General features: G+C 39.4%; 1 protein-coding gene across 1 annotated transcript; it reads left to right on the top strand.

The window, feature by feature from the left end:
* The first annotated feature begins 476 nt into the window (after positions 1-476).
* Positions 477-12,297, top strand: LOC126374605 (linearmycin resistance ATP-binding protein LnrL-like). Its single transcript, XM_050021295.1, has 9 exons — positions 477-599; positions 1,682-1,702; positions 1,823-1,936; positions 2,877-3,010; positions 3,938-4,082; positions 9,722-9,932; positions 10,431-10,594; positions 11,168-11,289; positions 12,253-12,297. Exons 4-9 carry the CDS (start codon positions 2,933-2,935, stop codon positions 12,295-12,297), a joined length of 765 nt encoding a protein of 254 aa, XP_049877252.1. The 5' UTR covers positions 477-599; positions 1,682-1,702; positions 1,823-1,936; positions 2,877-2,932.
* The last annotated feature ends 2,744 nt before the right edge of the window (positions 12,298-15,041 follow it).

The raw sequence follows: 15,041 nt of genomic DNA, 5'->3' as shown, positions 1-15,041 counted from the left end.
TGTAATTTCCTGTAACCAAATTATGGATTACAAAGTGATTTTCGTGAGGTGTCCCCAAGGGGATTTGAACCCGGGACCTCCGGATCGTGAGCTCAACGCTCAACTACTGGACCACGGAGGCCGAGATGATATAATTACTTAGTGGTTACAGGTTGTATGTAATTGGCACTGTACCGAATACTGAGGGGGATGTTTCTGATTTAGGTAATATCAAGTGGAATTTTCCATCGCAAAAGTATGGGATTGAAAATAATAATTAAAAAAAAATGCGACGGAAAATTCCACTTGATATCAGAATAATTAGCTGAATCATTCCCCATGTGGAGGGTAGCTTAACATTTTGTATTGTTTTTTTTTATTTATAAATAAAGTAATGGCGTTCAAAAGAGCAGCCTGCGCGGCTTCGTGCGTTTGCGACGAGAGGGGTGTTTTCTAGTGACGTGCGAGGTCGTCATCGGCTGTCAAAACGTCAGTTATTCAAATTCATCTGCGCGAGCACACGCTCCTCTTTTGGAAACCGTTTTTTTACAAAGTAATTGCGTTGTACTTCATTTCCACAATATCACCCCGTGTATTCGATACGGTATCACTAACACTCTGTATCCATAACGTTTTACAATAATTTTAATGCGCGGTAGGTACAGTCATGAGCAATATCATGTACCAACTTTACAACCCTGTCGAACTATTATATTTGACATTTAATGAGACTTACGGTTTAATTTGTCAAAAAAGTTAATGTGACGTGTTTCAAAGTGCATACATATTAGTACTCGTGACCGTACGAGTTAAAACTGTCAAAATGCATAGACTAGTGTTGTGACGTTCATCATCATCAGCCGTACGACGCCCACTGCTGGGCATAGGCCTCCCCCAAGGATCTCCACGACGATCGGTCCCGCGCTGCCCGCATCCAACGGCTTCCCGCGACCTTCACCAGATCGTCGGTCCACCTTGTAGCGGGCCTACCCACTGAGCGTCGTCCGACACGTGGTCGCCATTCCAGAACCCTTCCGCCCCAGCGGCCATCGGTTCTCCTCGCTATGTGTCCTGCCCATTGCCACTTCAGCTTTGCAATTCTCCGAGCTATGTCGATGACTTTAGTTCTCCTGCGGATCTCCTCATTTCTGATTCGATCCAGCAGAGAAATACCGAGCATAGCTCATAATATAGAATCCATAATGCGACAAATCTATAATAATTAATAAATGAGTCTCGTCATAAAAATGTTTAATAGAAGGGACACTCCGCCCTACACCAATACGAGTTTAGTGCGAGCTTGATCCCCTCACCCCTCTCCCTCTCTAGTAGTCTATTTAAGACGTTAAGGGAAAAGGGAGCGCGCACGATCAGTCCATCTTGCTCGCATGTATGTGGTGAGGTGGCTTTGGAATGCTACCTCCCTCATTCAGCGCTTATTCCCTCATTCAGCGCTTATCGCTATCGACCCACTAGGGTCGATTAATTCTTTCAAATATTTTTCCTCTCAGACGACGCCCTGAGCCGAGGTTCGCGCCCAACTGGGCACCCTCAGGCCTGTTGTCTTAAACGTTGTATAGGGTGAGAGCCTTCAGCCCTCCCCATTTGTCCGGCCAAGTAGTTAATGCCATCTGCGGCAAATCTACAATAAGTCACGTCAAAAAAAAATTAGAATGCTACATGAATATTTTTTTTGTTACAGATGATATTCTACAACGAGAAGGTAAGGAACCAATATAACCTATTATAATTTTTAATTTTTGTTTATTTGCTATTACATTTTCTCCACTTACCCCGATGGGATATAGGAGTTTATGTATGTATGTATGTAATATTATTTCAGTGCGGCAGAGGGACCCTACAGTGATACTGGCTGACGATCTGCATAGAGTTTTTCGCTTAGGATTCGGGAAGCCAATACATGCTGTGCGAGGTATAAGTCTGGCCGTCCAAAAAGGTAAGATCTATTATTTATCTCATCTATTTTTTTTTAATTTAAAAAAAAAATAAAGAAAAAAAAATATTATATCATCATCATCTCCTCTGAACTGGCGTGTGTATGAAGCGATTGATGAATCTGGAGGAAGGACGAGAAGTGTGTCAAGATCGAAGCAAATAGAATTCTATAGTCTCTGCTTACCCCGGTGGGAAATAGGGGTGAGTTTATGTATGTATGTATCATCATCTCCCTATCATTATCCCGTTTAATGGTTAATTACTTATAGGGTCCCGTTTAATTACTTACAGGGTCCACTTACCCGGGACCCTATAAAAACAGATCTGTCAAATGACAGATCTGTTTTTTACAGAAGCGACTGTCTGCTTATCTATTATATTATACTACTTTTATAAAATTTACATATATCTTATCTATAATTTTTATTTATTTTATTTATTTAAGTAAATAGGTATATCAACAAAAGTTATAAAATTCAAGTCTTAATTTTCGTATATATTTGACCCAACTACAGGTACATAATTTACGGCATTCACAATCACAACAACAAAACGTACTTACTTACCTATATATTGATATTATTAGTAAGTCCTCCACGACTTGTTCTTCATCATATCAACATCATAAACAGCCTATATACGTCCCACTGCTGGGCACAGGCCTCCCCTCAATCAACCGGAGGGGGTATGGAGCATACTCACCACGCTGCTCCACTGCGGGTTGGTGGAGGTGTTTTTACGGCTAATAGCCAGAACCAACGGCTTAACGACTTGCCCTTAGCTTAATATAAAGAAAAATATCTATACATATGAGAACTGTAATTGTTTGCCCCACACCACTTTCTACATATATATGAAAATAATGATTTCCCCGTCGGGAACCGAACCCGGACCTCAGATGAGATAAGTGATGTAACTTAATTTCTTTGTGTTGATTTCAGGGCAATGCCTAGGTATATTTGGTAGAAATGGAGCTGGCAAGAGCACTACACTAGGAATGGTATCAGGGTTTCTCGTGATCACTCGAGGACGCAGTTGTATCAATGGCTTCTATCTGAAGAAGCAAAGGCGGCAGGTAATAAATAAATCTATATATATATATATATATATATATTTAATTATTAGTCAAATCTTAATACTAAATATACAATTTATCAATAAAATTATTTAAAAAACTTAGTCCATACATAACCCGCCCCTGACCGTTCCGGGTGCAAAGGTGCCCATAACGCTCGCCGCATTACCGCGCTGAATAGCAATGGCCAACTTTTGCTCCAAGAACGAACCGGAGCGAGAGTCACCCGTTTTTTCCCTGAGCCTGCGACCTAACTCTGAAATGACCATTATTATATCCATACTAATATTATAAATGGGAAAGTGTGTGTGAGTCTATTTGTTAGTCCGCCTTAACGGCAAAACGGAGCGACGAATTGACGTTATTTTTTAAGTGAATACAGTTGAAGGGTTGGGGAGTGACTTAGGCTAGTTTTTGTCTCTTTCTAACTCCCTACTATTAGGTATGCCGATTGCATCACGTAAAAACGGATACATAGAGGGATTTTCCTTTGTAACAAATTCGATATTCTTTAGATTTTTTAAGATTTGACAGTTTCGGTTTGTTACAGAAGAGTAACTTCTGCCTGTCCGTCCTTTGAACCCGAAGGCAGAACCAGCCAAATTACAGATTAGGTCACATACCTCCAAGCGCACATTTCCTGGATTTGTGGGTTTCCCTACGATGTTTTCCTTTACAGAGTAAAGCGTTCTTCCGAATGGGCTACCATGGTTCATTTATGTGTTCTGAACTTCGTATCACCCTTTTCCATATTTGCTCATTGTTTAAACCTTCCCTGGACATTCACCAGTATTTCAAGACTACAATTAGCCAAATCGGTTCAGCTGTTCTCGAGTTTTAGCGAAATTAAGGAACAAAATGAACTGTCGCCTTCACCATTCTCTCTATGCTTGGTCCGTGATGCACTGCTATACCTTCATTCTACAGTATATTAAAAGGGTGTCGTCGTGTGCAGCAGATGGGATGGACGAGTTTCTCTCCGGGTATAAGAACTTGAAAATACTCGCAGCCTTGCATGGGCACAGTAGAAGCATGTCCAGCAAAATGGCTATGAGCAACCTGAACTACATGGGTAAGTCCTTGTTATGGAAGATAGGAAGAAAGGAAATGTTTTATTTCTATGACGCACGCCACAATACAAACTTTTTATCTAACACAAAAACGAGATACAAAACGAGATACAAAATTCAGCAATACTCAAACACTGAACATTAGAAAGAAAGAAAGAAAGAAAGAAACGTTTATTATAAAGGGACACCACAGTAACAAATACAAAACAAATAACAAATATATAATATAAAACACGGAGTAACACACAACTTACAATCAAACAAAACACATAGTAAAAACAACATACACGAGAAACACAAATAACTGAGTGTAATTGTGTGTATTGATTGTGTACATTAATGGGTGGAGGGCATCCAAAATTTTATTTTTATTTATTTATTTATTTATTTACTATTAGCTAAAAACATCATCATTACAGGTTTCACTTAACCTAATGCGATAATGATAGCGATATTATAAAGAAAGAACAATTATCATAAAAAACAATCACAACAACAACAATCAATCACAACAATCTTACTTGCGACATAGTAGTTCAAACGCTACTCTCTGGAACTCAGTCAATGAGCATGTGAACAAATCTAGATTATGTGATATTTCATTTAGTATTTCAATGGCCCTTGTTAATGAACTAAACTTAAGCATGTTAGTCCTAGCTACCGGTACCTTAAACAAATCTGCTCTAGGGCCCCGTCGAAGTCTGCTGCTCGGTACCACTATCTTTAATGATTCTAACATGGTGATATTAGTGAGTTTTCCTCGAAAGACTTTAAACACGTACTTCCCCAGAGCAACATCCCGTCGTACCTCTAATTTATAGTAACCTACCATACCCATTACAAATAATGTAGGATACATGAGAGGAAAGTACGGGTATACTCCAAACTCCCTTAAATATAAGTACCTCAGAAATTTATTTTGTAATTTTTCGAGCATTGACTTATATTTAGCCTCATAGGGAGACCAATTCATACTACCGCTTTCCAATCTGCTTCTGACCAGCGCATTATATAAAGCACGCACTGTAGCCGTACCTTCGAAGTCTTTGGATTCTCGGAGTACAAATCCTAGGTTACGAAATGCCTTGGCGCAAACATCTACAATGTGATCTTTAAAACTAAGGTCATGAGCCATTTTAATGCCTAAATCACAGATCGATGTCACTCGCACTATTAGTTTACCATCGATATCATAGTTATGTATTACAGGTACTTTTGCTTTTGTACAAGACATTACGACGCACTTTTCCACATTGAAGGGTAACTTATTATGATTACTCCATTGAACAACCCTGCCAATGTCCTCCTGCAAACGTTCACCGTCCTCTCTTTGTCTTATTGCCAGATATAATTTTAAATCGTCTGCAAACAGTAAGCATTTTGCATTACCAACTACGTCAGGCAGGTCATTTATCATAATGATAAATTCTAATGGACCCAGGTTGCTTCCTTGGCTTACTCCCGTATATGTATTATAGGGATCCGAAGTGAACCCACTATACTCCACGTATTGCTTACGCCCACTCAGATAATTTGAGAAAAATTTCAGCAATCGCGGGGTAAAGCCATACATCGCAAACTTCTGCAACAGGATGTCATTGTCCACGCTATCGAAGGCTTTCATAAAGTCTAGATAGGCCACGTCTACTTGGGCTCCCGCTTCACTATCCAGCTCTTCAATAGCGTAGTTTAGAAACTCCTGTAAGTTGGAGTCTGTGCTACGACCAGGCCTAAACCCATGCTGCGCTTCACTAAGGTGAGCACTTATTTGTGGAAAAATAGCTGCACAAAGAATGGATTCCATGACCTTCGCAAACGTAGACAGAACTGCGACAGGACGATACCCGCTTACGTTTGACTTGGCAGAGCCCTTAGGTATTGGAGTCACTTTTGACAGTTTCCAGCCTTCAGGATATGTACCACTTGATAAACACAGATTGTATAGATGACACAATGGTTTGGCCAGCACCATCCATGCATCTTTAACTATAAAGGGAGGTATGCCGTCTGGCCCTACTGAACGCTTAGGCTTTAGCTTCTTAAGAGCAGTTTTGACCTCACCTAGGGTGAGCTGCCCAATATGCACCCTTGTGCCCCTGTCTGTTGAATTTTGGGCTGCCGCGGCTGGATCCAGTCGCGGGGGAATCTCCCCATAAATAGACTGGAAATAATCGGCGTATTCCTGGGCATGTTGCTCAATAGGTAAAGTAGTTCCGTCCTTCATGAGTTTCGGTTTGAATCGATCCGAGCGTTTATTTGAGATGAAGCCCCAAAAAGACCTCGGATCTTCTGTAAATTGTGCATTCTTACGACTTTGATACAAATTAAACGCCTCCTTAATCTTAGTTTTAACGACAGATCGATAATATGCAAACTCATCATACGCTAAGTCCGAGTGGGTAATTTTGTAAATCCTGTGCCATTCTGCCTTACTCTTTAACATTTCTACTATATCCCGTGTATACCACTCTGGATAGCTATATTCCGAAATAAGTGTCGAATTTAATTTCCGAGGTACATGCGTATCTAGAATTTCATAAAAAATACGATAAACTAATGAGCACGCTTTGTCAACCTCAGTGGCTTCATACACCATGTCCCAATTCGTGTTCGCGATAACCGAGTACAAAGACTCAAAATCGGCTTTGTAAAAATTCCATCGCGGGTATAAGCTAGGTACAATTTTCCCACCCTTCAATTGACACGGCCTATGCGAACTATTGAAGTTACAGCAGACTGTTATGTTTAAAGCCGGATGCTGGGGATCTTTTTTGCTTAAGCATTCCGATTCCTCTGTAACAGTAATTTTATCTTCTTTAAATGTCGAAAGAACAACGTCAAGAGTCCTATTGTTACAATTATTTACATAGTTATATTGACTGAATTCGCAAAAAGTAACGAAGTACTCATAGTAGCATTGAGTGTCTATGTGAGCCGAATACAAGTTCAAATCAGCAAGTAACAGTATATTTTTATATTTAACACAGCAAGTTTCCAGTAAGTGGAACATATACATGTACTCACTATTATCTGCCCCAGGGGGGATATATCCAATGCAACACAAAAATAATAAATGGTTCGAGCGGTGTACAGTTATACAAAGTAATTCAAATTGTCTACTATGTAAATCAGTCCCAGTGGGTAGGGGGACCACATCTATGTCAAGACCCGGCTTAGCAATAGCAAGGACGCCTCCCAATTTGCGGCCATCGTCTCGATCACATCGTATAATCGTATATCCTTGTGGTATTAATTCCCCATCGTGCACTGACTTGTTAAGACCACTCTCAGTCATAACAATTAAATCATAATCGGCCTCCAATATATTCGTATACACTTGCTTTAGCTTTGTGCGAAGCCCTCTCACGTTCTGGTAGTAGACACTCAACTCCGATACGTTGTTGTTAATTATGTTCCGAGGCCTTTTGTGAGGTACGAAACCACAGCCATTCGCTAAAGCGAGCATGAGCTGGCCACACTTCCGAATTATTTATCTTCTCAAATAAACTTTCAGCAATTCCGATACGAAATGATGAGTACTCCCTCTTTGTTTTAGGTGTAATCTTCTCAACTTTAAAAATATCTTGGCCTTCTCCCACAACGCTTGCCACGTGGCTCCGAACTGCCTCAACAGTTGTGTCTGGATGAAGAGACCAAACATGCAGATATTTTTTGTTCTCTACTGCCTTTAGACTGTTAATAGTCACATTGCCGCCCTTCATTACTTTCGGTCTTTTCCTGTTTTTAACCGTCACCCAGTCATCGTCCTGCTTCTCCCGATGGCCGGGGGCGCTTTGTATAGATGCTGTGGGTTTATCGACGGACACCTTCTCGGCGTATGTAAGAGCGGGGCTTTTGTCCTTCCTATTAGTAGTCGTTACAGTAGGCTCCGGTGTCCTAGTAATCTTAGTAATTGGCCCTTTTTTTGTTGGGCAGTTCTTATTCAATTTATCAGCTGGTGGCATAACAGTAGAAACTAATGGTTTAGTCGCCTTTTCACTCAATTTTCTATTCGTTTTTTCGAGGCACGATGAAACAATGTTCTCTTTTAAGCTGTCTATTTTGGACTCCATTTTGCTAAACTTATCTTTAAGAAATGTTTCCAGATAGTATTGCAATACCGAATTCATCTCCTGTCTAATTATATTTTTTATATTCTCTCCATTCAATCCTCCGCAAATACAAGCCTTCGTTACTGGATTCACCCCTTCTGGCTCCTGCTGTACCTCTGGCTCATGCTGTACTTCTGTCTCCTGTTCCTCCCTCCTCTCTTCAAAACGACGACGATTATTTCTCAGCGTAACATTGCTGACTGCCTCATCTTCGAGGTCAATAAGTGACTCATTCACTATAATCGCCGGATTAAGTACTTGACGGGTAGGGGTATCTAGGGATCCGCATCCATAATCCCGTGGCTGTTTACCTCTGCACTTAGGACATTTCCATTCCGCTTTCTTCTCAAAACTCATCACCTTGTAAAAAATATTCTCATTTATTCCGGCACATATAAGATCGAATTGTAAATTGCAACGGCAACATTGCATATACTCCTTTCTTCTTGAAAACTGCGTATTGCATGCCGAACAATAACCCGGCGCTGCCATACTGCATATGACGTCGTCCGTTGCACGTAGTGAACGCCTATTTCGCCGCGCCGCCACACACTGATATGGTCGAGTGGTGTAGCAGTCTGCCTCAACGCCGTCGCTGCGTCACACCTGTGTGTTCGGGTTCGAAACCTCGCGCTGCCGGCCACTCCGAAACACAAACACTTTTTGAGAAAAGAAATTCTTTCTAACACTTGTCCCTTTCTAGACACTCCCAGTGGGCGGTAACCTCCCGTAAGATGTCCACAAGAGAGACAAGAAATTGAATTCTAAGAAATCCACCAATCACGAATTTATAATTACGAATTTTCAAAATATTCCATTAAAAAATTACACACGTCCAATCTCGACGAAAGTTCGGACGAATTAAAAAAGAAACCTCTCTTAGCATAAGCGTCTCTTAAGCTGCGCTCTTGTCGGTGGAGTAATCGCCATTCCTCTCTTCTTCCCGCGAAATCCTTGACCTCCTGATACGACACGACCTGCACCTTCTCTTTTATTTGTTTCATAAATGTTTCTTAGTTTACCCCTTCCTCTCTCCCCTTAAATTTTTCCTTCTATGATGTTTGTCATAAATACATAAGTACAGATTACATACTCTCATGCAAGTAATCCCTTAGAGAGTGGAGCTCCAAGCAAGAAGATAACTTGCAACCTCATATGTATGAAGTTCTAAAGTGGATACGTGGTGGAAATTATTTCAGTGGGTACTAGATGTTATGTTGTGTGTGTGTTCATACTTTGTTTTATAAAATATTTAATCGCATTTATGTATCGATATCGCATTGGGTATACCTGTAAAGATATTGTTTAAGAATTATGGAAATAAAATAAAATAAATAAATAAAACGATGAGAAGCATGATGTGATCAGTCCATCCCGATCTGTCCTAATGTTAGAGGGAACACTACACATCTGTCAGTTTATACCATATCTCCAGAAACATAAGACGCAGACGTTCTATGTTTTTATTTATTCCCAGTCCAGCATTAAAGCATGTATGCACAAAGGTATAATTAATTATCTTTCCTCAGGTCTAACCACACATGCGCATCAGCTGTTCAGCTCATACAGTTCAGGTTGTTCGCACCGTCTGGCTGTAGCTAAGTCTCTGATAAGCGAAGCGAGCGCGGTGCTGCTAGACGAGCCCTGTGGGAGTGTGGACCCACATACGAGGCCCCTGATAGTGAGAGCTATACGACTGCTGCGTGACCAAGGTGCCGCCTGCCTCATTGCTGAAGAAAGGTAATCTATCTTATCTGCTTGAGACTGGCCAGCCCATGATTCTTTCACTCTTTGCGATTCTGCACGAATTCCAGCCAATCTCGTATTTAAGCGATGAGTTCGTCATACACATCTTTAGTCTGTACCCGCCTTGAGACACCCAGTGGATATTACGGTCAGGCTCGAATTACGGAGCATCTGACCGACAGACGAAGCCTTCTTCTTGTTGTGCCTCTCCATTACTGGAGTTTGGCGATCAGGGAAGCATCTATCTTTTCGATGGTCAAGTAAATCTGGTCAATTACACAAACTAATTCATTCCTTCGTTGGCACAATATATTCGACATTAGCCATAATAATGATTAGCTTGCCCTTGTATGTATTGTATATGCTTTATCTAAGTTTATGACGTGATTTTATTTTTTGCATTTCATAATACACTTATTTATTTAAGTAAATATTTTTATAACTTTCGAATTATTTAGGAAATATATATACCATTCGTTTTTTTAATTATAGCATGGATTGGACGCAGATAGATTACATATGTGACAGATTGGCGATTATTGATAAGGGCGAAATAGTTGCAATAGGGTCGGTGGAGGAAATCAGACGGGAGCTAACCTCTGGGTACACTGCCACTCTGAAGCTAAAAGTCGATGAGGCGTATCGTCCTATTACTGGTATGCTTTTTTGAGACTATATGCATTTGAAGACATGACTTACACCCAGTGGTAGAGTTGGAAGCCGAAGCATAATAATAATACTACGTACATAACGGCAACTCTCCGCTCCCCACCGGCTGCAGCGGCTAAGCTATGTTTACCTCACCCCCTCGGTCTTACTTTAGTCTTCAATCGTATGGACGTCAGACGTTACACACAGATGCGCGTGTACGATAACGTCAATGTGTAGTGTCTGTGTTTTTTTTTTACTTTACTTATTGTCGATTTGCCGCAGATGGCATTAATAATGCATAAAATCTTTGATATGAATGGAGGGACCGAAGGTTTATTAGGATTAGGATCTTAGTAAGTGGAATTCCCGGAATGTTCACATAATCCGCTTTTATTGATGACATCACATGACAGTATTTCCATACATACATACAAACTCGAAAAAAAACATTCGTTTTGACGTTTTGTAAAAGTATCGCATTTGACTAGGTTGTCAAGTAACCTAGCGCAGTAGTTAGCCATGTGAAACGAATACAGTAGAAACGTAGTAGAAAACTAATATTTTATTCATAATTACAGAGAGCTTAGAAAGACTTTGTTCGATGGGCAGTAAAGGCCTGATGCCTACTTATAAAGTCTCCTTATTAAAGAGAGAGTTCTTAGAAATGTTCGAAACAAGTATATTGATCGATGAGCATATAGTAAGTACATAATTTATTTCGTTACGTAGTGAATGCTGAACAAAGTTAGCGCTGTAGTAATAATATTACTGTCTCTGAACAATTTTGTTTATTTAATAGAGATGCGCCGAATATTCTGTTTGGGTTTTAGTATTCGGCACTGAAACCGGCTATTCGGTAATTACCTATTCGGTTTCGGCGTCGCATATGAATATAATTATTTTAAAATAGATCTCTCAGTGAACTTTATATCACACTTTTCATTTCATTTAATCTTTCCGTGGGCTACGACAAACATTTCAAAACCAAAATCAGCCAAATCGGCTGAGCTGTTCTCGAGTTTTAGCGAGACTATCGAACAGCAATTGATTTTTATATAAGTATATAAAAGAAAATTATAATATTTATAATAAAAGTAACATACTTCAGGATACTTTTTTTGATTTGTAATAAGCTGCGCATATATATTTTCTTATGATTTTGGTTTGTTTGTTTTTTTGTGTGGATTCTGTTCTGTATAAATGTTATGTACTTACCTGTCTTTCTGTGTCTGTGGTGTCCGTAAATAATAAATGCGGAAACATTACAATGTTGGTATCTTAAAAACTAGAGTGCATAGGCATTTAATAGGTGTAGCTTGTACATCTTCACTAGTGATGTGCCGTTCCTGGGAATGTTCCCTTTGTAAGCACTCTTAGTAAGCACTCTTAGTAAGCACTCTTAGTAAGCACTCTTAGTAAGCACTCTTAGTAAGGACACTGGCTGCTTTTCTTTTTCAAATTGTTTTTTTTTGTACTCTGGTCATAATATCTGTCTAAAGGTTTAGGTAATACAGCATTTTACATAAGTTTTGCGCCTTTTTACTATCGGGAACAGCACATCACATTGGATTGTGGTCAAACGCAAACCTATGATTTAATAAAATAAACAAACCATGACATATGAATACATAGAACTAGTTAGTTTTGTTACTTTCTTCCTCAGATAGTTTCTGAAAAACTAAGCACTCTGGATTTACCAAAGACGTAGTTCGAGACCGAATACTTCGGACGAATATTCCGTTCGGTTTGGTAATATAATCTTAGGTACTCTTATCGTGTGGGTTGTGAGGCAGAATTCCAGCCTCATCAACCTTGGTGTCAGGGTTATGATTGAGCCGCCAAAGGCCCCTGACATGGCTCACGTAACGATTACTCACTTACATCAGTAAATAGTAACCGGGACCAACAGCTAATCGTGCCTTCCGAAGCACGGATCATCTTACTTTCGGACAATCAGGTGATCAGCCTGTAATGTCGTAACCAAACTAGGGACAACAAAGTGATTTTTATGATATGTCCCCACCGGACTTCGAACCCCGGGCCTCCGGATCGTGAGACCAACGCTCGACCACTGGACCACAGAGACCATTGGTGGTAATATAATATTCAAGCGGTTTAATGTTCGGTATTCGGTTAAATGAATATTTGGCGCATCTCTATTTTTTTTTTTTTTTTTTTTTTATAATTGTCAGATTGTTTGAAGGTTAAAACCTTTTCAGAGCATGCTCTACTTTCACATTAGAGACCCAAACCGCGAACTTCTCTACAGTGAAATGTTCAGGAAACTGGAGAATTTGAGACATAAACACGACGTGGTTGAAGACTACACACTGAGCGAAACAACTATAGATGAAGTATTAAGTACAATAGATTACATATTACATAGAAGTGGCTCGAAACACGTAATTTCGAAGAAGATTTTGTCATTAGACTCGACACGTGCGTCTTTAACTTCCCATCAATCGAAACAAGAGGAGTGACTTATGATGATAGGATCTTTGTGTCTTTGTTTAAAAAACTTTTAGATATCTATATATTAAGCTGGTTTCAGAGCAAACGCAATTGATTAACAAACTGTGATTTTCTCTGAACCGTAAAGTGAAGGATTTAAAGGGATTTGCAAGATTTTTTTAATCGCTGAATATATGAGCCATCTTTAATCATGCCTAAAAGAGTCTTATAATCTCTCGAAGTAGGCAACAGTATTTTTTTAATCTGTATTTATTAATTTAATTCAATAAAAAGCAAATTATAAATTGATTTATATTATTATTACAGGATTTTTGTCGTTTTATTACTTAATGAGGGTCTTTCCAGGTGAAATTCCCCAGTAAGAATACAGATGGCGCTGTACAGATTTCCCTTCGTTTAACATTCTAATTTCATGGGTAACAGACACATGCATCTTTTATCCTTTTTGGGTATAAATGATGACCCTTGTTATTACATCCAGGCACAACACTTATTCTACCCATTATTCAAATTCAAATTCAAAAATATCTTTATTCAGTAGGTAACATAGTTACACTTTGAATCGTCAATTTTTACATAATGAACGTCTCATCCGCCTAAAACTACTGCAGCTTCTCACAACCTGTATAGCAGGGGAAAAGAAGCTGCAAGAAAAACCTCGGCACAGGGCCCTAGACGTTCTTTAAAAAAATAAAAATAAACATAATAAAATTGCGGTATACAAGTAAGTAATTTAGCTGCCTAATATCAGTTCTCAGACTGTTAATCCCATGCATTCATATCTTCTAAATAATCACTAACTTTATAATAACCTTTTTTGTAAAGTTTTTGTTTAACTACTGTCTTAGAACAGTTGAAAGGCAAATTCTGTATGTATTATTTTGATCAAAATAAAGAAACACACGTATCTGATCCAAATATCAAGCAATAATTATTTTGTATACGCTTCAGCCATTTTGTATTTTGGAATAATTATGTACCCGAGTAATGTTGCCAAAACGTAAAGGTAAATACTGCTATGACTTGAAGTAATAAAAAGTGCATTCTTAATTTATAAGTATGTATAAAGTCGTGAATTTCGAGCAACACGCGTAGGAGGAGCCTTATCAACGGAATGTGGTGCTTAAAGTGTTAGTGGTATGTTTATTTTCTATCAAACAAATACAGAGATGGATTCAGAATAAGTAGTATATCTACCTATATGAAAATGCGTTTGCTTGTTTCTGTAGACACCTCTGGGTACCAGGAATTTTCCAGGCTACGTTCCCTAAAAATAATGTAGATGGCGCTGTTCAGATTTAACGTCATAATTACCTATTTTCTTATTACTGGGGTATATAATTATACAAAAATATAACGTAATGGCAGAAGCATATAAATATTTTTACTTGATATTTGGATAAGAATATGTATAGAACTGTGTTGCTACCTACATTGTTTCTCTTTATTTTGATCAGAATAATAATGAGTGGAAGATGTGTTGTGCCATGTTTCAGGAGCTCGGTGGCGCAGCGGTTAACGCGCTCGATCTGCGATTGTTGAAGTTAAGCAACTTTCGCAATGGCTGGTCATAGGATTGGTGACCACAAAAAAAAAGTTTTCATCTCGAGCTCCTCCGTGCTTCGGAAGGCACGTTAAGCCGTTGGTCCCGGCTGCATTAGCAGTCGTTAATAACCACCAATCCGCACTGGGCCCGCGTGGTGGTTTAAGGCCCGATCTTCCTATCCATCCATAGGGAAGGCCCGTGCCCCAGCAGTGGGGACGTTAATGGGCTAGTGATGATGTGTTGTGCCTGGGTGTATAAAATAAAGACGTGTTGCTTGTTATTTTATGATTTAGGCACGTTTATCGTTTTATCGGCGATCTTAGAGAACTAAGACTGTCCTACGATGTCGTTTGCACACCTACACAATAAGTTTCGACAGAACATCTCCACGGCCCTCGATCACCTTGCAACATTGTATAGTGTTGTGATAAGTG

Source organism: Pectinophora gossypiella, chromosome 17 (genome assembly GCF_024362695.1).
Source record: "Pectinophora gossypiella chromosome 17, ilPecGoss1.1, whole genome shotgun sequence".
NCBI lineage: Eukaryota > Metazoa > Arthropoda > Insecta > Lepidoptera > Gelechiidae > Pectinophora > Pectinophora gossypiella.
The sequence above is the reverse complement of the archived record's forward strand: the minus strand, read 5'-3'. Positions and strand labels throughout refer to the sequence as shown.

What these genes read in the sequence shown, in the direction of transcription:
- LOC126374605 (XM_050021295.1), top strand. Translation starts at nt 2,933, where the DNA reads ATGGTATCAGGGTTTCTCGTGATCACTCGAGGACGCAGTTGTATCAAT. An exon ending in GAGCAACCTGAACTACATGG is followed by an intron (nt 4,083 to 9,721) that starts GTAAGTCCTTGT and finishes ATCTTTCCTCAG; the next exon opens with GTCTAACCACACATGCGCAT. An exon ending in TGCCTCATTGCTGAAGAAAG is followed by an intron (nt 9,933 to 10,430) that starts GTAATCTATCTT and finishes TTTTAATTATAG; the next exon opens with CATGGATTGGACGCAGATAG.